Below are 27,802 nucleotides of genomic sequence, written 5' to 3'. Positions count from 1 at the left end.
ATCCGTTAACTTTTATATGTCTCATCACTGCAAATATACACTTAGAACATGTAAATAAGTACAACAAGTTGAAAATGTTCAGATACACAATTTAACAATATACGGAATTTACTCACCGCGGAATATCTCGGACTTTTCCAACAAAGTAAGCCACACGTGTATTGTTATTGAATGTCAACAGACGTTATCAGAGGAATGTCTTGTAATATGTCAAACAGAAAAACTTTCCGAGTTGGTTCCAGGAAAAGTCAGGTAAGGATCTAGATATTTAAGATAGAAATCAGACTTTCATATGAATTGAGACAATAAATTGATAATTAAAAAGTAATTTTACATAACACAGAGAAAAATTAAGACTCAGACTCAGAGGTCACGATTTGTTACGTCATGGCGAATTTAGTGAACTTGTTCGGTATTGACGGATATTGATAGGGAAATAACCTTTTTTTTTTATCATAGGAAACACATGTGGAACAAGCAACATATATCAACACATTCTCCATTTAGGCATTAGACATTACTTAACTATAAAAGAAAACCGGTTGTGAACAGGATGTACAAATGTACATACATGTACATGTATGTATCAGTGAATATGCTTTCACCTCTTTCAGATGTTCAAATGTACACACTTTATTCCTCTGTAATATTTATATAGCGTTTGTGTTGTTCTTTGTAATTAAAGTCTTTAGTAGTGCTTGAATAGTGTTCCAAAGTGTAAGACATCTGATCCATAGCTGTTTCTGTGTTTGTCAACAGATGTAAACAGACATACATGTATATAAACATTGTACATGTATGTACTGTATTGTTAGTAAGATTTTATTTACATGATTTCATTCCACATCAAGATTTTGCAGCCATTCTAAAACCTTGAAAGTGTCATTGAAAATCAACCCAAGTAAAAATGTTTTAATACAGGGTTTTCCATTCATTTTGGCCTAACAGGCCAAAATGAATAAGTAGGCGGTCACCAGAAAGAAGGGGGGGTCCAGGGGGCTTGCCCCCCCCCCCCGAAAAAAATTTTGAAATCTAGATTCAAAATCCTGGCATCTGGTGAATTTTAAGACAATATTTTATGCTTGTCAAATTGACATACTACCAGCAGAACTTTTTTTCTAGAAAATTTTGTCTGCACAATTTTAAGAGTTTGAATACTGCTATAATTTAAACGTTGACAAAATTGAGCATACTGTTCAATTCTGTATTGGATACAGCAATTTTATTTATTAGAAATTTTAATTATAGATAGGATGCACACTTTATTCTATATAATCATGTCTTTTAAGCTTTTGTTTTGAAATAATTTTGCAATATATTTAAGGTCAAATCCAAAACTAAACATGCTGTTGAAACAAAAAACTTTTTCAAGTCATCCATGCATAACTAAAACAAACAAAATTGGATCTGAAATTAAGTCACACTTTTCATCTCTTCCTATCACACATTGTTTTTGAGTGCATTGAAATGGTTCCAAAGATACATGTAGTATTGGCCCTATTGGCAAGAATTCATAATGAAAATTACCATTAAAAAGGATAAAAAATATTTTAAAAAAGTATGAAGCCAAATGTTAATGATCACAAGAAGTAACATTTATAGTTTTGCTTTATTTCAAAGTTAGGGTTTTAATTTTACATCTATATTTAATGCCCCTCAATTGATGTTTTCTAACTACTAAGTCTTAGTGTCATGATTTCATGTATTCTTGTTAAGTGTGACTTAATTTTTCAAAATTAAATTATATTTTTAATTCTGTCTGACAGCAAATTTGATTTGTAAATATTCCTTTATCGTAGGAAATTTTCCGTATTTGCTTGAAGTATTCAAGCCTGTTGGGTCATATCAAATCAGGAGACAAATAATGTATTCCATGTCTCCCAATTTAGAGACATCTCTAGATCTGGAGGCTGTCTCCCGATCGGGGAATATTGACTAGCTGTCGAATCTTCGATACAGCGTAGTGCATTTGAACCAAATTGACAATTATGTCATCGATTCATTCGCGACTATTAATGAAACACAACAGAACAAATTGAAAAATAATGCATGCAAACGTTATAAATTGTTTTATCATAAAAATGAAAATAAAAATGGAACCCAACATCCACATATTCCAACATCCTTATTTAACTCATGTCAAACATTACTTAACCTGTCTAAGGAATAAAAATATTTCATTCCTGGTGATATTTTAATATATTCTAGAAAATCACTAGAACTGACTGAATAAATTTATAGAATTGCTTGCATCCAATCCAATAAAGTTACGACGTATAGAATAGTCGTATAAGTAAAATATACATCTATTTTTTTTTGAGTGATGACGATTGAACCGGCCAAATAACTGTTTGAAACGGTCAATTTGGCCGGCGGCCGGTTCTTATGGAAAACACTGTTAATACATGTAATATAAGGATTTTAAAATATCTATTGAAGTCTGTTTAAAAAAAAAAAAAAATTTTTTACAAATGTTTTTAAAACATGTATATGTTAAGCATGTTAACTAAAGCAGTATTTTATAATTATGTCATGGAGAATTTTTTTCCTGGTTGGAGATTCATCATGTTGATGTACAAAAATTTAAATGTAAGGAAATGGAATGCTTTTAAAAATCAAAAAGTAATAATTATTATATCAAAATGGATTACACATGTACAGAAATCTACAATATGTTTTTTGCCTCTGTAAACATTAACTTTCCATATTCTCCTTACTCATGTTATTAGAAAAATGGAGGTTTTGGAATTCTGACGGAGAGTTGTTTACTTGGGCCAATGGCTATCATCTCATAGCTTTAGATTACATATATATATTTTTGAGAAAAATGATAAGCTCCATCTCCTTTTGTTTAGTGTAACTTATAGCCCAATGCATTATTAATTGCTTTTGTATCCCTAACAATTTGATATGCATGTACTGTGTACTAATTACCTTTTAATTCCTTTTTTTTTAGTTGTAATCTCTGTCCTGCCTTTTTATTTTTCACTCTGTTCGGTCCTGTCTTTTTTTAAAAGTTTATCCTGACTTTTTTTTACCTAAATTGTCGTCCTGACTTTTTTTTTTTGCAAGTGTCTCATCCTGCCTTTTTTTTTACTCAAAACTCCTGTCCTGCCTATTTTTTTCAAATTTCATCCTAGCACCCCCATAAAAATCCAATGGTAGCTCCCTAACATACCTACAGTACTTGTTTATACAATATATATATGTGTTAAGAATTTTTTGTGTCTTAATTGTCATGATCAAGCGCTTTATCTCAATCATTTATTCAAATGAAGGTCCACATCCATCTTCTTTAAAAAAAAAACTGCTTTCAAATGTCCTGATTTGCATACTATGTACATTTAAAGCTAAAAATGTATGTTACCATGGTTACCATCATAAAAATGTAAAACAGATTTCAAAAGTAGCACACTGAAGACATTTTAAAACCAGTAATTCACTCATCATGCTCACTTACAAATGTACATGTATTTAATGTTTTGTAAATTTAAAAATACTAAGGCAACAGTAGAAGAAAGGCACTGACATGATTGATCAATTTTAGTAAAGAAAATACCTAAGAAGTTTTGGAATTCCTTTTGTCATTAGGTTTAATACCAAGTATCATTGGCAGTTTTCAAATGTATTAGACCGTTGGTTTTCCCGTTTGAATGGTTTTACACTAGTAATTTTAGGGGCCCTTTATAGCTTTTTGTTCGGTGTGAGCCAAGGCTCAGTGTTGAAGGCAGTACATTGACCTATAATTGTTTACTTTTATAAATTGTTATTTGGATGAAGAGTTGTCTCATTGGCACTCACACCACATCTTCCTATATTTATTTATCAATGTTTAACTTGAATTTTTATATCATTCATGTATATGTTAGCGGCAATAAGTGAAATTAGGCATTAAGCTTAAATCCTAGGCAATAAGCTAACGCCTAGGCAGTAAGTCTATTGCCTAAATGATGTTAGGCATTAGTCTTAAATCCTAGGATTTAAGCTTAAATCCTGAAAAATGTGTGCAGGCATTAAGCATTAAGCTTAATGCCTAAAATATAAATGCGAGTAAATAAAAGACATTTATTTATTTAAATGAAAATTTATTTGTTACATTATAACTTTATGAGAACTGGTGCCTGCTTATCGAAACTATCCTTAGATCGGTCCTACAAGATATTCTTAGGACATAAGTTTGGATAAAATTTGGACCGACTTACGATATGTCTCAACATGCACATCGAAGCTATCTGAGGATTATTTTAGCTAGGATGTCCTAACTATTGACGTAAAAGAAAATAGCAAAAGAAAATTGAAATATTGTATCCAATTTAACCAACAACTATAATTCAAAAATAATAAATAATTTTGATATATTTATATTTGAACATTTAAACTCTTTGAAACAAAAAAGTAGTCGAAACTTTTTTTTTTATATTAGAATTGAACAAACTTATCGTAAATAGTTAAAATTAAATATATAATCGTGCATCTTTCATATAAATACTGAGTACTTCAAACATTTTATTTTATCACTGCAATATTAACATACGTTTGAATATGAGCAAAAGAAAAAAATGTAATTTCACTGATGCAAAACTACAGGGCCCAGTTTCATCCTAAATATAAAAAAGAAGATGTGGTATGATTGCCAATGAGACATCTGTCCACAAGAGACCGGAAATAAAATCACTTATAAAATATGTCATGTATGTTGTTTAAATTAAAACGCATCAATTAATAATTTAAAAATATGAAAACTTGATAGAAATTGTGTTCAAATCATTTTGTTATCACAAGTTGTGGAACTGTTATCAAAGAAAATTTACTTATCCATTAAAAAAAAGGGAAAATGGTGTGAGCAAAAAATCGTATCTTAATTTTGTCTACTTTTGACCAGTTCAAACCAACTCGACTAGTGAAATGTAAAAAATTTTAAATAAATATTATAATTATTCTATAGAATCTCCCCCTATTTTGTTTTTTGTAATACCTCAAAAACATGAAAAAAGTATGAGTTAATTCTGTTTTAACTTTTAAAATTACTAAATAAACTTACTTTTGAAGATCTGTCAAATGGATGTATATTTATACATGCATTATTAGAAATATAATAAAGAAACTACTTTAAATCAAGAATAAATCACCAAATATGCATAAATTCCAGAGTTTACTTATTGCCTAAAATTATGTTCGGCAATAGGATGAATAATCATCATCAGATTTCAGGAAATAAGCTTAATGCCTGAAAATTTCAGGCAATAACTTAATGCCTAGGCGTTAGCTTATTGCCTAGGATTTAAGCTTAATGCCTAATTTCACTTATTGCCGCTAACATATATACCTTTAACCAATTTACATTTCATTTGTAGTTTGTATTTATTTTGATTTCTTGATATCATTCCACATATTATATAATGACACATACAAAAGAGATGTGCTTCAGTTCTGTCAATTATTTGCATGTACAGTAGTGTTATCAATTTAAGCAAAAACATAAGCTTGAATCAAATCTTATCTACCATGTCTACCATTAAATGGTGGCTAGCTATAGCTTGTCCTCTAGACAAAGACCTAGCCCAGAACTTTTCAAAATATTAGCAAAGTGTTATAGAAAATTTTAGAAATAATGATGACAGTTGGTCCCCATTTTGAGTAATTGAGAGTTGGTAGTCTCAATCAAATTCATGCATTTACTGTAAATTCAGATATATTCTATAATTGCAAGGTTTTTATTATTGATTTTTTTATCAGAATTGAACATAATTTTTCTCAATGAATTATGATGCAAAAATAAAAATGGCATTATAGACAAAAATGAAAAAATTGCAATAATAAATGCATGCAATAATTTCTAAATTTACAGTACTACATGGACACATGCTTTTCATGCTATTGGATCCTTTTTAACTTTCTTTCCTGCAGTTTCAAAATTTGTAAATGACACACATATTGAAGAACCCTAGAGCTGCAGGTCAATTGTATAATATTTTACAATACTTCTGTGTGTTTGATTGATTGTTATGTGACAGGTTGTTCTTTGACTTGTAATAATTGATTGTCGTTTTATAGTCCTCTTATATATATTTATGTTCATAAAGAACATTCTTGTAGTTTTGAAGAATGACTTTTTTTCGCTATTTTTAAAATGGCAATTGCTAGAAAAATACATACATGACTTAGTTAAATTGTATTTCATGTAAAGTTAACATTTTACCCATTTTGTAACTTAATGTTACAGTAATCATGTTAACATGTGTATATACATGTATGATTTCCCTAGGTGTGTCATGTCTGTCATGAAGACATACAAAAATCTGAGAACAGCATGTTACATTTTTAATCATCTGAGATCAGGTGGTTAAAAAGACATTTTTTTCTGATAAATAACAGAGTTGCTTGGCTATTATTTACATCAGTTACTTTTTAAAAGTGTGTCCAACCAAATTGTTTTTGTCATATTGTCAGAATTTGAAGTTTGGTGAATAAAATGAAACATATTACAGCAGATTCATTTTAGTGTGAAGGCAATGGTAATATGTTTGGCTGGCTTGCTTGCTAGCTGAACCATGAAGTCTTTATTAGGTTGGGTATACTATATATACCCTCCTTTGGAAGTAGTTTAGTCTTACAGACGAAAAGATTGGTTATCTGTCAGACTGGTCTACTCTTTAAGGAGGGTAGTTTACCTAACCTAATAATGACTTCACAGTTAAGCTAGCAAGCCAGCTAACTAAATATATTACCATTGCCTACACACTCAATGTAATCGGCTGTAATATGTTTCATTTTTTCACCAAACTACATGTAACTTCCATAATACAAGGTTTCAAATGTGTTCTCTCATGCTGTACAGACTGGCTTCCACTACCAATAAAAATGTCCCAGTCATTAGTAATACATTTTGTACTTATGTTTGTAAAATGAAACATTTTTGTAGTTTTTATAACAATAGTCAAGCATGAAGGAGAATCCAGTCTCGTTAAAACAAATTGTAGAAATAACTTCCTTATTAAGGAAAGCCTTATGATGTACATTTATACTTCTATTACAGAATATGAAATTAGAATGGCCCCTAAAATTTGGTGTGGGCTCCTAAAGTTTCTGCTTTTCTTGTATAGAACTATATATATTGGCTACAAAATTTAATATGTGGGTTAGCTACCATTGCCAAAACATTAAATTCGATAAAAATAAACAAATCTATGCAAAAAAGGTTTGGCCCCATATCAGTGTCTTGGTGTTCATATTAATTGAAGCCAGTGTTTATTGGTAGAGGAAGCTAGAGCACTCAAGAAAACCATGACCTTCCATAGTGACTGGCAATCTTACATGTAGTCAAGTTGATTAAGATCAAAACCACTGACCAAGAGAAGTGTTGAACTCACAACCTCAGCTTTGACAGGATAGGGATCAAAATGATCACTGTAGACATGGTAGATGATCTATATATAAATAGACCATTTACAAAAATGTAGCTATAGAGGTCCACAAAATAAAGAACCTAACATGGTTTTACACTAGTCATTTTTGGAGTCCAGTCCTTCATCATGTTTATAGCTTGTTGTTCCGTGTGAGCAAAGGCTTGGTGTTAAAGATTATCTTTGACAGGTCTATAATTATTTACTTTTTACAAATTGTGACTTTGATCATTGTGGATAGAGACTTGTCTTATTGACAGTCTCATACCACATCTTCTTATATCTATATATTAGACGAAAATTTTCACTCATTTCATACAGATTAGGCCTTTATGTTAAGTGAATGTTTGGTCATGTATGAACTCATACTGGTCAAATGCTGGTGAAGTTGATGTCCACCTTGTATTAAAAATGTTTACTTTTCTGTCATTTCAGTTAGCCCTGATTCAGACTAACTCTGTTATAGACGCTTTGAAAAAAGTCACTCAAGATGTTGATTTTGAAATTGGTAGGTAATTTAAAAGTTATAACATGTATAATGAAAATTAGACTTCTATATCCTTATTTTAAGTGATAGGAAAATTAAGTGTAAAAGTTACAAAGCACAATTTCCGTTAGTTTCAATTTAATGGCATAATTTAAAGGAAATGTTTTGATTCTAGCTACTGAAACATTCACTGGACTGTAAACAAGGATATATATATACACTGATATTGGTTGTTTATTTTAAGTGCGTCATCAATTTACCTCAGATGTAAAAGGTATATCTATTGAAAGCCTTTTAAAGACATGACTTTAACAATAGAAGATAATCTTGTATGTGAATTAAAAAGATTTCAGTTAGAAACTAGGACTTTTTCAATAGTAAACATGTCATTTAAATCTAAATATAAATTTGCAACGTGTACATTTGAATTTTGTTTACGGTACATAGAATAAAATATATTTTAGTTGCGAAAAAAAATTACAAAACTGAAAACAAATAACAAAATAATTCACTGCAATTGCTAAGAATAAGATAACACATGTACATTGTAACCATGTAACTCAGAGGTTTTAGTGGTTTTTTTCCCTTTTAATTATTAAATGTTCTTCCAACTACTTATCCATTTAGCCACTGGACATTAAGCAACCAACAATCAATCAATAATATTCATTTGTATTTTTGATTTTTATAAACCATATCCGGAAAATCAAAATATTTTGTGTAAATATAACATCAATTACTGTACATGTATGTAGTTTATTTCAATGTCACACAGTCATGACAGTTATATTGAATTTGCCAAAGTTCCATCAGTTTCCGTTACAGAACTATGGGTTATTCTTTAAAGATTCAAAGCTTAGAATTATAATATGCTTAGATTTTACTTTGGCAAAATAAACTTTTCATCGTGTTCATTTTTGTTGAGAAAAACAAAACAAAAGCAACATAAACCATTTTAATCTGCCTGCAAAGGTAAGGAAAAAATCTGAAAGTCTAACATAATGTAAGGTAGACTTATGTATCAGAATAGACCAATTGACAATTATTTAAAAAATGAAATGAATTACGTTATTTGTTTTCTATTTATGGCTACACCTATGGCAGATAAAGATTTTTTTAATGGCAATTGACAGAGTAGATGCAAAAAAACCTATTCGTTTGAAATGTGGTTTTATTTTAATTGTAACATTTATTTGATACTTTTTTGCACACTAAATGTTCATATCAAATACATTGTATTATAAGGATACACTTGTTTTTATTGTTGTAACTTGTAAAGTGTACCAAATGTTTACAAGGACCATATTTACCATCAATGTACATGTACATTGCACTTAGATTCAGACTTAGATTGTTAGTTTATAAAAGTTCATGCATAAATTTAACAGAAGAGTTTAAATCAAGATTAATGAAAATCACCTGTCTTATCATATTGGTAGACTATATATAAGACTTGTTCTTTTCAACAAAATCATTTAGCTTGTTTTTGGAATGAATTTAAAGGTTGAATAGGCATGCTATATATACATTGTAGCTTATTGTCTAACATACATGTTTGTATTCCATATATCATGATGATCAATAGTCTAATTTATTAAACTCATTAGCCATCACACCACATCTCCTTCATATTATATCATGTATATGGAGGTTTTGAACTAAATTGTATTTTCGTATTTTTCAGTGTCCATGTCTACAACTGGGGACAAAATACTGGATATCGCCTTATCAAAGGTATAAATGTACATGTATATATATATATATGTAATTGATTTATAACACATGTATAAGTGGTCCAGGGTTCATTATTTAAGTGTTAACAATCAGGACAATAAAGACGTAGTAGATAAAAGATTGATAAAGTAGGAAACCTCTTGAAAACCTGTTACATATAATCTTTCATTAAAATTAATACCATTGATTTTCTTTTAAAATATTTTAACATCATTGATTTGCACAGATACAATAATTTCCTTGTTCACTGCAAAAAATTTAATTGTAAGATATGAAAATTGAAGAAGAAAATTTTGATTTTGAATATACCAGTATGTAATATCATTGTCAAAGTTTTATTGCTGAAGGCTGTTGTTAATTTTCAAACTTTATTTCTATGTTGACAGGATGATATAGGTTATTTAAGACTTTTGTTTATCTTCCTTGTAAACATTCAGTTATGATTTATAGATCTATTATATATATAATTATTATTGAAAGGCAATAAAGTGCTCCAGGAACCATTCATATATGTACATTCCATGTATAAGATACTTTCTCTGTAAACCATCAAGAAACTTAACCAGTTTTAACCAGTTTTTACATGACTATAAAATTTAAATGGTATTTATACATGTTATAATTACAAAAAAAAAATCTAGGCATTCTAGACTCGTAACAGAATATATAAAAATAAAAGACCAATATTCTTGTCAAATTCATAGCTAAAATTTGTATGTTCATGATGTTTGGAGTATTTTTAGACCTGCACATCAAATAAATAAATTATTTAGAATAGCCCATATACTATCAGATGCGAATTTAGGGGAGGGGATCCAGGGTACCAGCCCCCCCCCCCCCCCCTGTTTTGTGGGGAAAATTTGGTTGAATAAAACTAGGAACACTGAGCCATTACTGGAGCAACCCCCCTCAAATGGCAGTCAGTGATCCCCCGTGGGAAAATTTCTTGATCAGCCACTGGACTTGAATGATTCAAATATATAAGAAATATGATGGGTTTTTTTTTTGGTTCATCAAGTTCTGTTAGTAACGTTTCACATTTATATTTTAGATCGGAGAAAAGAATCTCTTCACAAGAGAGTTGGAAGTTGCCTTAGAAACCAAGCAAGTTGACATGGTTGTACATTCATTGAAAGACTTGCCCACTACCTTGCCTGAGGGATTGATGATAGGAAGTGTGTGCAAGTAAGTTTGGGGGAAGTCAGTAGTAATAGAAAGTAGCATAAAGCTGAAGCACACCTCCGAGTGCAGGATTTTCTGGCTGTATTAAAGACGCATTGGTGGCCTTAGGCTGTTTTCTGCTGTTCTGTTTTGTCTCTTTGACACATTCCCATTCTTAATTTTTATGCATTTTTCATTATTCTGTTATAAACAGAGACATTAACTTATAAAAGAGTCATTTTGTTACACATTGAAAAAAATATATATGCAAGGGGTCTGAGTACCAATAGGCATTTTTTTTATAGTCTTAATTTGGGTTTTGCATGCATTTATTTTGAAACTTCTCAAAAAATCACAGTACATTTATCAGCAAAGATTAACATATACAACAGTTTTCAGTTTCAAAAGAGTTTGTTCAGCATAGTTACAATATATGTAAAACAAGTCATTAACAATTTAAACAAGATAGAAAATAAGATTCTTTGTAAAACATATAAATCATGTCTTATTTGGGATGATTCACTTAGAACATTTATTTGGGCTGTAGGCTATGCATGGTTTTTTACTTGTTATACATGTTAGAAGGAGTGACATGGAGAAAGGCAAAAATAAAATGGAAGTTCAGAAGTCTTGATAATGTTGTCAATGATAAAAAAAAGTTTAAAAAAAGAAAGTTTTGTACCTAAAGATAGCCAAAGTTTCCGTTTGAATCATTTCTCAAAATATATATGAAAATTGCAACTACATGTAATTTGTAAAAGAAAGTTCCAAATATGTATGATATTCCACAATTGCTGTTGTTTTATATATAAAACTAATAGAACAATATTAGAATGTGACAAACATCACAGGATATTTAATTATATAGCCTATTCTTTAAGGTTAAATAAAGAATAAGTATCTTGAGAATAGTACACTAGTATGACTAAATAGCATTCTCTTCAACTTTTTACAGACGAGACAGTCCTTATGATGCTGTTGTAATGCATCCTAAACATAAAGGAAAACAAATACAAGATTTAAAAGATGGAAGGTTAGTACTTATCATTTAGAAGTAGAAAAAAAAATATTTAGAATTTCATAATCAAACATTAAGAATTGAGCATGCTGCATATCAGTAAATATAAAACGGCAAAGAATATTTGAGTTATCCCTCTTTGTATACTGGTACATATCTGGTGTGTAATGAATTTCAAGTAAAACTAGATGACATGTGTTTAGTTATATTTCAAAGTTTATTTCACCTATTTCATATATTTTCCAAACTGTTAGAAAAAAGTTAAATTTAAATTATTTCATATATTTCCAAATCTAATTAAAATTCAGAAGCTGTGTCTAGGATCTAACAAACCAAAATTTACTATTCTAGTGATTTTTCCCTCAGCCAATGAAATTTCTACCTCCAAAATTTTAAAGGTGCGTCAAAGCAAGAGGATTATTAATTTGGTAATACTAATAATGATAATAAATTCCTAATTTAAAAAGGGTAAACAGTTGTTCCAATAAACAAATCCTCCCTGAGGCCCTCAGCGAGATCTTTAAGGTGGTACCCAACATCTTGACTAAAATTGATTTGTCTTGATTAATTTTCTTAAAATTTGACAAAATGTTTACTTTGACCCTTTGACAAAAATATAAAAATGTCAAAAAAATTGAACCACACACTTTATAAGAAAAATTTCATTGGTTTTATTGCAGTTTGACAAACGATAATTTTGATCATTGAGAAGCTGAATGTTTCCTTAACAATATATAATACAGGGGGATTAAATTGTTTAGCTGATTTTTATAGAGTTATCTCCCTGTAGTGTTAAGTACCACCTTAAAAACAGGAAATTGAGTGTTGTCAGATCCTCCTAAACAAAGCATGGACACAAAATCTGAATTTAATTAAATTGGAAAATATATGGAATGATTTATTTAAACTTTTCTACGTTTTGGGCATTTTTGTAAAGGATTAATTGGTAATTAATGATAGAAATATGGGTGGCAGACATAATCAGATATGATGCAAACATTCAATTTTGTTACACAGAAAAAAAACCTTGTAACTGTTCAAATAGAAGGAAGTAAAAGTTCAGACTGATTAAAAAGCTTATTTTTAGAACAAAATGTTAAATATTATGTAGTAATTTGATTTGATCATTTTAGTGTGATTGGGACCAGTTCATTAAGAAGACAATCACAGCTACAGAGGAAATATCCAGGACTTACATTTGAGAGTATTGTATCCTTTGTTGATCTTTTTATCTTGAACAGGTTACACTGTATACATATTGTGACATTTGTAATTGACAGGTTTAGCATTAAAGTGTAAAATCCATTTTAAAATATAGTTTCCTAGAAGATTGAAGCAAAATTTATCTAATTTACATTTGATTTTTGGAAATGCTATTTGAAGAGATTATAAAATACCTGTATCAGCTTCTTAGCATTATTTGCATCATTGTATGATTGAAGTTTTATTTTGTGATTCAGCTAATATATTAATTTACAAATTGTAAAATTGACCAAAATGTGATAAAATATATATGTACTATATATATAGTGCAATATTTTCTAAGTAAAAATAAATAAATTTTACATTTTGAAAGATTTGCAATAGAACAAAAAATCTAATTTTACTTAACTTTTGTGAAGAGAGGTAACCTGAATACCAGACTTAGAAAATTAGATGAAGATGGAAAATATGATGCTATTATCTTAGCTGAAGCAGGACTTGTAAGGATGGGCTGGGAAGATAGAGTATCACAGGTATTAAAATGAATAATTTTTAAAGTTAAATGTGAAAGGAATATTTAAATAAATATGATTTATATGTATGTTACTTTATCCTGAGTGCAAATATAAAGTTTAAAGTGTACTGGACATTATTTTCTTTTTTTTGCATGAATGTTTGGAAGTAAACTAAATATCAAAGGAATACTTTTTGTTTTATTATACCCCCGCTTCAAAAAAGGGGGGGTATACTGTTTTACCTCTGTCTGTCCGTCAGTCCGTCCGTCAGTCCGTCCGTCAGTCAGTCCGTCCCATGAATATTTTTCGTCGCATTTTTCTCAGGAACTACAATTCAAGGATTTCTGAAATTTGGTTTCAGGGTTTATCTAAGTCAGCTATACCGTGTGATGTGTTTTCAGATTCATCACTCGACAACTTCCTGTTTACCGAACACTTGCATATTTTTACACTATTTATTTTTTCGTCGCATTTTTCTTAGGAACTACAATACAAGGATTTCTGAAATTTGGTTTCAGGGTTTATTTAAGTCAGCTATACCGTGTGATACGTTTTCAGATTGATCACTTGACAACTTCCTGTTTACCGAACACTTGTATGATTTTACACATGATAGCCAAGTTGAACATTTTCGTCACACTTTTCTCAGGAACTACAATACAAGGATTTCTGAAATTTGGTTTCAGGATTTATATAAGTCAGCTATACCGTGTGATGCGTTTTCAGATTCATCACTCAACAACTTCCTGTTTACCGAACACTTGCATATTTTTACACTATTTATTTTTTCGTCGCATTTTTCTCAGGAACTACAATACAAGGATTTCTGAAATTTGGTTTCAGGGTTTATCTAAGTCACCTATACCGTGTGATACATTTTCAGATTGATCACTTGACAACTTCCTGTTTACCGAACACTTATATGATTTTACACATGATAGCCAAGTTGAACATTTTCGTCACACTTTTCTCAGGAACTACAATACAAGGATTTCTGAAACTTGGTTTCAGGATTTATATAAGTCAGCTATACCGTGTGATGCGTTTTCAGATTCATCACTTGACAACTTCCTGTTTACCGTACACTTGCATATTTTTACACTATTTATATTATCCACTTGCGGCGGGGGTATCATCAGTGAGCAGTAGCTCGCAGTTTCACTTGTTAACTTTATTTAAGTAAACATACTAACTTGATCATTTATTTACTTACAGGTCATATAATATTGTATTTCTAAATGATAAGTAAGGTTTGATTATGTCTGTCAATAAATTCATAGTCAACTGCTGGAGTCACTAGCAACAAGTTTACATTTGTCTGAGATTGTACTAATGATACATGTATATGTAGTGTTGTTCCGATGATCGGAATAAGTCGGAAATCAGTTGGTTGGGCCAGGCGATGTCGATAATCGATTGGGATTTTGTTCAATCGATTGTCGTTACAGTTTCCGGACTTTTAGCTTATCAACTTCCGGTCCGTTTGAGGTTTGCATTTTACATGCGCTGTCAAACAAATAATAACAAAAAATATCAGTCGATGACAATAACAATGTCAAACATTCTATAATTAAAGACATAACCAATTTCCGTCTTTATAAACATGACTAAAGCATTGACTATTAATATATACAGATTGATGGAATGTTATTTAAAATAAATAACTTTGTATGAAATACTTTTTCAATACCCGTACTTGTTACTTGAGAGCGTACATAAAATCATTCCGATTTTAGACAAAATAATTTCTTTGCTTCATTATAACGTGTTGCAAATTGCCTTTTATTAATGTTTGATCCATTTGTAGCATCAAAACGTCATATTCATTTCCAAATTGCTTGTCAAACATCGTTTATTTTTGTAAATTTTCCGAAATTTGTCCGCCATTTTAAAATATAAGAATCACGAATTGGATACGGTTCAACTATGTAATAATTCCGCATTCTTGCAATTATAACTTCAGACGCACGAATGACAAAATTGACAGAAAAATAATGATCACAAAAGTGAAAAAAACGCATTCTACACGAATTAACAGACATTGGCTTAATCCCCTGTGTTAACTGTATATAATTCAATGCAAATGCATTGTTTTATTTTTTTCTGTTAATTTTGAATTTCTTAAAGTTAAAAAGTTTAAATATCTTTTCTTAACTACAATCATTCAAATGTTTAAACAGCTATGTTATTGAAATTTTAATGTGAGTTACACCATTGGACTTTAGAAATGTTAGTGTGACTGTTGGTAATTAATGTTGTAATTATGAGATACAGTATGTTCAATCTGAATCTGGATTCTAATTAATTCATTGTTTTAATTGCTAAATAGATCGTTATCAAAGGTACCAGGATTATAATTTAGTATGCTAGAATATGAAAAGGAAACAAAAGATCAAATATGAATATATAAACTCTGCAATGATATGGAATATACACATTAGACATGTACAATGAGACTAAATGCATGAAATGCATAAAAAAAAGGGCAATGTATTATGATGCGATTATAACCGATAGTCAGTTGGTTGCTGTCAACCGATTGTAATAGATAATCGGTTGGTAATTTCAACCGATTATCCAACACTATGTATATGTGAAGATTTTATGAGTGTTAGAATATAGAGTAACAGTCTACACTTACTATTGCCCATACAGTGTTCTATCACAATTTCCCGCTGTTCTATTGCACTGACTGCAGCGCTATCCAACACAAGCATGCCGCTATATTTTTTCAAATTTCCCACTTATTTTTGCTTATTTTTCACTTCAGATCACGTGATGGACTGGTTTACTATTTCTGAATGAATTATTTAAGTTGTATTAAGTAACTCCGCTAGACCAGTCTAAAAAATTTTACAAAATGGCGACTTTAAGATCAAAATGAACAAAGATTTCAACAGTGACATCAATTTTATTAATTAAAAGAATATATAGAGGCATATATATATGAATGAAATGAGATAAAAAAAAATTGACCGCATTTCCCAACGACACTCATAAACTTGTTTTACGAACTTTGAACAAACGATTTTAAAAAATGATCAATTACAGGGGTTTGTTACAATTTGCCGGGTTTACTAACCATACGAACCCTGAAATTATCACCTATTTGAACTAATAATTGTTTAGTCAGCAATTCTACAGTAATGAAATTAACCATTTGAAAACCATTTGAGAGAATATGATTAGAAAAACAAACCCGAAGATGATACGACTTGAGAAATTCACTTTCTCGATGTCCAGCTTGGATGAAGCCATTTGAATATTATAATTTATAAAACGTTATGGTAAAAAAAATGAGAAATCATTATGCTAAAAAAAATCAATTCCTGTCAAACGTCGTAAAGTTAACAGTACACTGCTAAGTGAGTTACAAAACCAAACACAGAAGCTGACAATGACTTTATTGTTGGTCCTACATGTTATGCAACATCACCTGTTAGTGCTAAGAAATCTTCACATAGGCAGTCTGGTTTAGACCCATCATGGAAAAAGACTTCTCCTTGGGTTTTATACACAGATAAAATTAGGATTATATGAATTTACAATGGAGAAAAAAATACTCTTCTATATCCATACAATAACATTAACAAACAAAGGGGTAACTTCCATGAGCATGCTGAGGACATCATTACAAGAGAAAACATCAACAGCATAATATAAGAAAAACACATAACAAATCAATAACAAAGCGTGCGCTACGACAAAGTTACTGAGAATTGTCCAAAATTACGCGCTTACCACAGCGCTATCCAAAAATCCTGGGGAGAACACTGCGCCATAAAAATGCATTTGAGACAGTCAAATCTGCATTGAACTGGTATTTTTTCAAATCCTATACAGTGCTTTTGATACTACAATGTATACTGCCTTTTATAGCTGACTATGCGGTATGGGCTTTGCTCATTGTTGAAGGCCGCACAGTCACCTATAGGTGTTAATTTCTGTGTCATTTGACTCTTGTGGAGAGTTTTTTCATTGGCAATTATACCACATCTTCCTATTTATATGTATAGGAAGCACAGTAATTGTCAGAATGATTTTTTTGTGAAAAAAATAGTTCTGTTGATATAAAGTTAATTTCTTTGATTACAGATTTTATCTGCTGATGTCTGTATGTATGCTGTAAGTCAGGGAGCCAAGGCTGTTGAATGTAGAGCAGACGACACAGATACACTTAACCTACTGGCACATATACATGACCCAGATACAACCATGGCGTGCATTGCTGAAAGGGCTTTCCTAAGAACTCTGGTAAATAAATTATCAATAGACTAGTTTTAAATAGTAATAAAAGGACGTTGTACATTTATGTTTTCCATCTTAAAAAGGCCTCTTTTTTCCCTACTCAATAGAAAAATTTGAACATTGTCAGCTATTCACATATAAAAGTATGAGGATGTGGTATGATTGCAAATGAGACAATTTTTCACAAGAGAGAAAATTGACACAAAAATTAACTATAGGTCACTGTTTTCAGCTTTCAACAATGATCAAAGCATGCATAATTTTTCCTTCTTATTTGTACTGCTCAGATTTACGCTTCTTATATTTGAAATAAATAAATATTCAATTGGTAAATTTAAAGTCTGTATTAAAAAATTCCTCATTTGTCATAGACCATTATTAAAAAATTTAGTTAACAAAAGCATTGTTTGATGCCTAGCAAGAGAAAACAGAAGTTTAAAGTTAATTCTCCATTACATTTCACTTGTAACATTTTTAAAGCATTGATTTTCAATGATGCAAAAGAGAACTGATAAAAGGTCACATTAAAAAAAATGACTTTTTTCTAAGATTAATCATGATAATAACAAATTTATTGAATGAAATACTTGTAGTGTGATCCTATTAGTAAATACAATTATGTGTTTGAAATGATTTTGATAAGTTGCTCTCTGTTTTACAGGAAGGAGGTTGTAGTGTACCTGTAGCTGTTTGTACAGAAATAAAAGATTCAAAGGTAAAACTCTTAATAAATCATGGAACATAAAGTATAAAACAAATTTGTATTCCATATCTCATCCTAAAACTTAATAAACTTGTAAAAGTCAGTTAAACAAAATGTTACATTAACAGTTTTCATATTTAAAGTCTGGAGGATGAGAGTACAAAAAATATCTTTTAGTATGCATTTTGATATTTAAAGTCTGGAGGATGAGAGTACAAAAAATATCTTTTAGTATGCATTTTGATATTTAAAGTCTGGAGGATGAGAGTACAAAAAATATCTTTTAGTATGCATTTTGATATTTAAAGTCTGGAGGATGAGAGTACAAAAAATATCTTTTAGTATGCATTTTGATATTTAAAGTCTGGAGGATGAGAGTACAAAAAATATCTTTAAGTATGCATTTTGATATTTAAAGTCTGGAGGATGAGAGTACAAAAAATATCTTTAAGTATGCATTTTGATATTTAAAGTCTGGAGGATGAGAGTAAAAAAAAATATCTTTCAGTATGCATGATGTTGAAATTATTTGGAATTTTATCAATTTTGAATTTTTTCATGAACTGCGATCATAACCCTTATGGTACTTGATATTTACAAGTGGTGTGTATATGAATGACTGTAATTGTCAAGAAAACTATTTTTTATTAAGAATTTTATAAGTAATCAATGGTGTATAAATGTTTTATTGGAATAGGTTCCTCTACAAATGTAAAATCATGAACAAAGGCAGATAACTCCATTTCAAATTCATAATTTGCCTGGCTAAAAACAATTCAATATCAAATTATGCAAAATTTAAAAAATATAGCAATCTGTACCTTTAAGTGCTTAAAAGCACTTTGATTTGTTATAATTTGGAGAATGTTACATGTATTTTTATCTTTTAAAAATTGGAGTTTATGTTGAATCCATAACATTACAATTTTTTTAGGTAAAAATTGCATAAAATGCAATCAAAACCTTATGGGACTGACTTAAATCTAACTGTTCCAAGGCTGATCACTACTTTTTTGATACACAAAATATAGTGCATTGATTATAACATCATATCCATCCTATCCATGAACAGTTCCAGAAATTTATCGATGTAATATATGCTCAGATATTCAAGGCACAAAATGATGTTACACTTGTCAAAAAAAATTACATAACTTTCGCAAGGTGCTGGAATCTAGAATGTGTTCTAAAAATATAAATTATGTCATTATTAACCTCATCTTAAAAAAAATGGAGTTATCTTCCTTTGTCTAGAAGAGCTGTTAAATCAACAACAACCAATGCAATATTTAATAGTACTTCCCACCGACAATTTGAAGCAATCTTTACCATTCAGTGGTTTTAAGCATTTTGATTCAACTTATTCAACTTATATTGTTATATGATTTACAGAAAGCAAAGGAGGAAATAATTTGCCGAAATAATTGCATTTATGATTTGCTTTTACATTAGTTATCGAAATTTTTACCTGAATTTCACAGATACACAAAAATATCTGTAGCTTATTTCAGATAAACAACGAGTTCAATTCATAAAAGAAAAAAGACAGGTAATCTTATCTTAATGCCTTCTATTTTTATTTCAGTTGTCTATAACAGGTGGTGTATTCAGTGTAGATGGTACACAATGTGTTCAGGACAGTGTTGAAAGAGATCTGTCTGAAATCATAGAACCTCCAAAGAAAAAGGTAGGAAACTTTCCTTATGCATATACCTACTAATGGTAATTTTATCTACACTTGGCTTATGGTAAAGTTTGTTTTGGTCCTACTTCTTACGATTATTTTAAAAGCTCAGAAACAAAATTCTGTCAGAATCTTGTTATGCTCCGGTCGTTTGTTTAAACCTCCCATAATAGGTTTCCTTTCACTTACTTTACTATGCCTCAACCAAATGTTATGAAACTCATATGCAATGCTTATTATGACCAAACACAGATTAAGTTCGAATTTAGAGGGGTTTTCAATATTCTCAAGTTATGGTCTTTTATAATTGGAAAGAATGATGAATTTGTCGTTCATTTTCCCCATAGACATATAATTGTTTTTTTTCTACTTATGTAAAGTGTTATCATTAAGAACTGAAATCATCAACTGTAGAATGCATCATTCAAATTACGAATATATTCCATATAAATTGTTTGAACAAGTATGAGTCTATGTCTAAAGCAAACACTGAGGTTGTCATTTAGAATCACACAAGTGCATACTTGCCAACATTTGAAAATCCCCATAGGAGTTTTTAGTGCTCAACAACAATAATTTCAAAGGTTTTAACTCTTTGTGACAGACATTTGTTGCACATGCTGTTTTTTGTGGTCTTAAAAAAGTGTAATATCTGTATGATAAGCTTATACAAGCCTTTATCTTCTGTTAATTTGCATGATTCTAGTTATATCAGTAGAAGAGATGAACATGTAGCTGGAAAAGGGGGGTCGGAGGGGTCCTGATCCCGAAATCCCAGGATTAAAAACATGAAATCCTGAGGTCCTGAATTAAAAAAGATTAAATCCAGACATCCAAAAATTCGAAAAAAGAATTCCCAGATCACGAAAGGGTCAATCCCAAAACTCTGAGCTTAGAAACACCCAATTCCGACGTCCCGAAAAAAAAAGGTCATGCCCACCTAGAATACCAGGATTTATTTTCTTGTGTATATCTTAAAAGAATATTAAATGACTGTTGACTTTTTTAATTTAAAATTATGCACAAAGAAGGACATTGATTTATTTGGTCCTTGTGAAAAATAAAGAATAGTACTTGTACTTTAATACGAAAACGACAACTGTATGATATGTTACAGCAGGTGTAATGTCAAAAAGTTAGTGAATAAACTACTATTTATTATCTTTATGGTAGTACTGCATCATTGCATTTTTTCAATCATCCATGCTTTTATTCATAAGTTATAAATATGAATAAGCTCTCGCCGCAATATAACCTTTTTGTTCTCATGTGGCGTAAAGCAAACACCAATCAATCAATCTTAAGGTGGTACCTAACACTACAGGGAGATAACGCTGTAAAATCAGCAAAACGTTTTAATGACGTTTTGTTGTTAAGGGAATATTAAGCTTCTCAATGACCAAAATAAGTGTTTGTCAAATAGCTATATAACCAGTGTAATTTTTCTGATTAAACGGTTGGTTCAATTTTTTTGATTTTTTTTATATTTTTGTCAAAGGGTCAAAGTAAATACTTTGTCAAAATTTTAAGAAAATTAAACGAGCCAAATTAATTTTAGTTAAGGTGTTAGGTACCACCTTAAGTTTTATTTTTCATATACTAATGAATTTTTTAGTCATTTACAAGTCACACTCCTTTCTTGTTTATGTAAATATTACAGTTATTTTAATAGAGTATAAAATCTTATACATTTTTTTAAAACTTTTTTTTCAGATTCGTACAACAAAAGGAGTAAATCAATACATATCCATAGCAGAACATACAGACATATCCCACAGTGCATTAGATGCTATCATGGCAGCAGGAGTTGAATTAGCCAATAAGATCTTGACACCAGAGGGTGCTGCAATTCTGAAAAAAGCAAAGGAAGACACAGCCAAGGCAGTATTGGAAGAAAAGAGAAAGAAAGAATTAATCAAAGCTGTTGAAAGTGGATCTTTAAAATAATAATATATTTACTTTTTATATGTTTTGGGTCATGAAATAGGTGGATGTGTCACATCCAGTTGGGCAAATTTTCAGCCATTTTCAGGAGAATAGCATGTTTGCAATATGAAGATGAACACTTCTTGTAGTAGACTGATGGATTTGCCTAATCTGCTAGCCAACCAAGTAAAAATCTGCAGGAAGACAAGTTGTTCCACCATGACACATTATTCTAAATCTGAGCAAGAAATATGAGTGTTAAAGTTTTACATTTCACCCTGTCTGGGTTATATCCATGACACTCACTATTCTGAGTAAGGAGTTTATAATATAGATCAATAGAGGCAATACATAGAAGTAACATTTGGTTACATAAACAATTTTATAAACGAGAATCCTGTAGTATGTATGTAATATGAATGAATTTTAATGATAGATAAAATGAAATATTATTTAATATAATTTTTTTGTACCATTGTAATATCAGTTACTTATTATATGTTTGTAAACAGTCAATTTAGTTGTACAAACGATAGTAGAGTGTGCCCTGTTTGTCTGACAGTGCATCATATTATTGCATACTGTTAAATTATTAGTTTAATATTGTAATATTTTGTAAACCACTGTTGTATGCATTGAGAGGTGCTTACAACCAAGGGTCTGGGAATGGTCATATTTTCTGGTCTGTGATAAATATTCAAAATCTTGGTGACTTAATAATTAAGGAGATTGGTCAATTGATGACCTTAATGTCATGCATATTTATGAGTATGTAAATCAGACACTACTGGATAGACATGTTGTGATTATATACACAATTATCACAAATACCCATAAGAAAAATCTATCTTTTCTTACAAAGTAATGTGTTAAAAAACGTATAATTCATGAAATATCCTGAGTAAAAGTTTTTTTTTTATATGGGGTTAGATTGATAAGCAATTTCATGACTGTCAGACTAACATTAATATTTTACATAGTAACAAACACTTTTGAAACATTCCATATTTATAGTTACTACAAATACATCTTTGCTTCACTACCAAGCCACTTGTAAACATAAACTTTGAACACTTTGATGAAAGAAATCGTGTGAATACAAGTTCCAGACCCTTGATATAGTATAGACTTAAGGTGGTAAATAACACTACAGGGAGATAACTCTGTAAGAATCAGCTGAACGTTTTAATCACGTTCTATTCTTAAGGAAATAATAATGATCAAAATTAATGTTTATCAAACTTGCTTTATATCCAATAATTTTTTTCAGATAACATATGTGGTTCAATTTTTTATTTAAGTCGATATTTTGTTAAAATATTATGAAAATTAACAAACAAAATTAATTTTCGTAAAGGTGTTTGATTCCACCTAATAAGAGATTATAAAGGAGTAAAAATAATTAAATCAATTGTATAGGGATGATTTAACAGACTTTTAGAACTAATTGTATATTATTTTTTTTTATCTTATTTAAATTTTATTGGTGCTGAAGACAGAGTTATATATATTATGTTGTTATATGGTTTTTGATTTATATGCATGTATTTGTTTGAAATGAAGAGTTGTATGTTATAGTTCATAGTTTTGTAAATAAAAAAAAATGGATTTGGAACAGGTAGCAATGACAGCACATAAACACAAGTTTTCCTAAATAGATCACAAGGGGTCAGTCACTGTTGACAGAATCAACAAAAGAAATAAATGAATAATAGATAAAGAAAAGAGAAAACATATATTTTAAGGTTGTACATAACACTACAGGGAGATAACTCTGTAAAATCAGATAAACATCATAAACACAATCTATTGCTACCGAAATATTAAGCTTCTCAAGGATCAAAATTAGTGTTTTCCAAATTGCTATGTATCCAATGAAATTTTTCAGACAAAGTGTGTGGTTCAAATTTTTGAAATTTTTATATTTTTGTCAAATGGTCGACGTAAATATTTTGTCAAAATCTTATGAAAATTAATCATTCATTGTATCGACAGAAAAATATTTGGAACTAGATATTTATCCATTTCTCAATTTATTCACCCTTTGTTTCGACTTTTAAAGTTTGATTGGATCTTTCCATCTCATGATCTGATTTATCCACCATAGAATACTGCCTGTTTACTTGTATATGTCTTAGTTTTACTATGCTTACTTTGTGTTGATGAGCTGCTGTCGCATTGCTATTTACTGTTAATTCAGAAATTATTGTGTGCATTTATTGTAATTTTTGAAGAATGGACAAAAGTGTGTGATTAATTATTGCCGTTCTGTAAAAAGCTGCATACAGACACTATTTTGAATAAGGGTGGCTTCATTTCCGCTGTTCTCGAGTCGTCCATTACTGTTTGTTTTTTAACAATGAGAGGACACAAAATACCTTAGCAAACTTTAATGTAAAAAACATACAGAAACAAAGTTAATATCATTTATTGTCAAAGAAAACAAAATGTCAATAGGTTTAAATTTGAACATCGACTCGTGTGCAAATTTACTAGCTGGATCATCTGTGTCCTATCGATACATAATTCTTTTATTTTCATTTTAAATGGAAGTACAATATGTTATTAGCTTTATACAATTGTATATCTGTGTTATAATCTTTCATGTATTTTATTCTTATTCTTTTAAGTTCTTAACCATGATGTCTTTATTGTTGTTGACAGATGTTTATAGAGTGAAAGACAATTTAAAATATAGCAATGCAAATGATTGTAACAATTTGTAAATTTGTCATGTTATGTTTGTTATATAAGAAAATTAATATTTGTTATAGATGTGGGATATTTTACATGTATAATTATGATAGTTGTTATTTATATGTGATGTTATGCCTGTATTATATTGAAAGGTCAAATAATAAAGAGAGATTGCTGATTTTTTTTATCTGATCTTAGATTTTACAAATTTTTATAAAAATAAGAAGATGTGGTATGATTGCCAATAAAACAACTCTTCATCAGAGATCAAATGTCATTATGACGTAGAAAATAACTGTTGGTCACTGTGCAGTCTTCAACAATGAGCAATTATAGCCTGTTTTTCACAATTCTATTTCTTTTATGAATAAAAAATGTATGGAGATCTTCTAATGAAGTATTCTAAACAATGACCAACAATGAAATGAAGCATAGAACATTATTTTTCCTTTAATGTTGTTTAGTTAATTATACCCAGCTTAAAAAAGGGGGGTATACTGTTTTACCTCTATCTCTGTCCATCCATCTGTCCCATGAATATTTATTGTCGATCTTTCTCAGGAACTACATCATAAGGATTTCAGAAATTTGGTTTCTGGTTTATATAAGTCAGCTTTACCATAAGATGTGTTTTCAGATTCATTGCTCAACAACTCAGGGTTGGCAAAAACCCGGGATTTATGAGTATTGCCCAGCCCAGTGGGAAATACTGGGAAAACCCGGGTTTTACTGGGTTTTAGTGGGTAATACTGGGCAATACTGGGTAATATAAAATATTTGTCTGAATTTTAAAGAGGATTCAGTGATAAACACAAATGCAATACATTTAATAAGATATTTATACCCTATTTTGTTTGTTTAGCATTTGTCTAGATTGGCAAACCCTAAATAAAAAGCAAATAAAACATTTTTTTTCAAATGAATATAGCTCCTATTAAGAATTAACAATTACATGTATTAAAGAAACATCACATTTAAATAATGTATATGTCGTTTTGCATTTGCGCCGATTTTTTAGCTCACCTGTCCCGAAGGTCTTCTCCTCTGAAACTACTGGGCCAAATACTTCCAAACTTTAATTGAATGTTCCTTAGGGTATCTTATTTATAAATTGTATCAGAAGTTGTGATCTATCAACAAACATGGTCGCCATTGCTAAAAATAGAACATAGGGGTCAAATGCAGTTTTTGGCTTATAACTCAAAAACCAAAGCATTTAGAGCAAATCTGACACGGGATAATATTGTTTATCAGGTCAAGATCTATCTGCCCTGAAATTTTCAGATGAATCAGACAACCTGTTGTTGGGTTACTGCCCCTGAATTGGTAATTTTAAAGAAATTTTGCTGTTTTTGGTTATTATCTTGAATATTATTATAGATAGAGATAAACTGTAAACAGCAATAATGTTCAGCAAAGTAAGATTTATAAATAAGTCAACATGACGGAAATAGTTAGTTGACCCCTTTAGGAGTTATAGCCCTTTATAGTCAATTTTTAACCATTTTTGTCGAGCCTTCGACTTTAGTCGAAAAAGCGAGACTAAGCGATCCTACATTCCGTCGTCGGCGTCGTCGTCGGCGGCGGCGTCCACAAATATTCACTCTGTGGTTAAAGTTTTTGAAATTTTAATAACTTTCTTAAACTATACTGAATTTCTACCAAACTTGGACAGAAGCTTGTTTATGATCATAAGAAAGTATCCAGAAGTAAATTTTGTAAAAATAAAATTCCATTTTTTCTGTATTTTACTTATAAATGGACTTAGTTTTTCTGCGAGGAAACATTACATTCACTCTGTGGTTAAAGTTTTTAAAATTTTAATAACTTTCATAAACTATCCTTGATTTGTACCAAACTTGGACAGAAGCTTGTTTATGATCATAAGATAGTATCAAGAAGAAAATTTTGCAAAAATTAATTTCCACTTTTCTGTATTTTACTTATAAATGGACTTAGTTTTTCTGCGAGGAAACATTACATTCACTCTGTGGTTAAAGTTTTTAAAATTTTAATAACTTTCATAAACTATCCTTGATTTGTACTAAACTTGGACAGAAGCTTGTTTATGATCATAGGATAGTATCAAGAAGAAAATTTTGTAAAAATAAATTTCCACTTTTCCGTATTTTACTTATAAATGGACTTAGTTTTTTTTGCCAGAAAAAAAACATTCACTCTGTGGTTTAAGTTTTTAAAATTTTTATAATGTTCTTAAACTATCCTGGATTTCTACCAAACTTAGACAAAAGCTTGTTTCTGATCATAAGATGTTATTCAGAAGTAAATTTTGTAAAAAAAAAATTCACTTTTTCCATATTTTACTTATAAATGGACTTAGTTTTTCTTCCAGTTAACATTACATACAGTCTGCAGTTAAAGTTTATTAAACATTTATTAGATTCATAAACTATCCTGGATTTTTTTACCAAACTTGGAAGCTTCTTTCAATCAAAAGACAGTATCGAGAGGGAAATTTTTATTGATGTTTTTCCTCATTTTTGTTGAGTCTGCTATTAACAGCAAAAGTAGGCGAGACACTGGGTTCCGTGGAACCCTTACGAATTTTTCGTAAATCTTAGTAATCTTTTACAAAAATCTTCTCCTCTGAAACTACTGGGCCAAATACTTCCAAACTTTAACTGAATGTTCCTTAGGGTATCTAGTTTGTAAATTGTATCCGAAGTTATGATCTATCAACAAACATGGTCGCCATTGCTAAAAATAGAACATAGGGGTCAAATGCAGTTTTTGGCTTATAACTCAAAAACCAAAGCATTTAGAGCAAATCTGACGTTGGGTGATATTGTTTATCAGGTCAAGATCTATCTGCCCTGAAATTTCCAGATGAATCAGACAACCTGTTGTTGGGTTGCTGCCCCTGAATTGATAATTTTAAGGAAATTTTGCTGTTTTTGTTTATTATCTTGAATATAATTATAGATAGAAATAAACTGTAAACAGCAATAATGTTCAGCAAAGTAAGATCTTCAATTAAGTCAATTTGACCAAAATTGTCAATT

The 27,802-nt window shown here is 30.1% G+C and overlaps 1 protein-coding gene across 1 annotated transcript; it reads left to right on the top strand.

The window, feature by feature from the left end:
* The first annotated feature begins 98 nt into the window (after positions 1 to 98).
* Positions 99 to 24,966, top strand: LOC143079527 (porphobilinogen deaminase-like). Its single transcript, XM_076254924.1, has 11 exons — positions 99 to 252; positions 7,839 to 7,911; positions 9,575 to 9,624; positions 10,676 to 10,809; positions 11,741 to 11,818; positions 12,937 to 13,012; positions 13,426 to 13,539; positions 17,617 to 17,775; positions 18,431 to 18,484; positions 20,058 to 20,159; positions 21,870 to 24,966. The coding sequence occupies exons 1-11, from the start codon at positions 172 to 174 to the stop codon at positions 22,101 to 22,103; spliced, it is 1,155 nt and encodes a 384-aa protein (XP_076111039.1). The 5' UTR covers positions 99 to 171; the 3' UTR covers positions 22,104 to 24,966.
* The last annotated feature ends 2,836 nt before the right edge of the window (positions 24,967 to 27,802 follow it).

The sequence above is a fragment of the Mytilus galloprovincialis genome, chromosome 6 (assembly GCF_965363235.1).
Source record: "Mytilus galloprovincialis chromosome 6, xbMytGall1.hap1.1, whole genome shotgun sequence".
Taxonomy (NCBI): Eukaryota; Metazoa; Mollusca; class Bivalvia; order Mytilida; family Mytilidae; genus Mytilus; species Mytilus galloprovincialis.
Note: the sequence above shows the minus strand (reverse complement) of the source record. Positions and strands in the feature narration are given on the sequence as shown.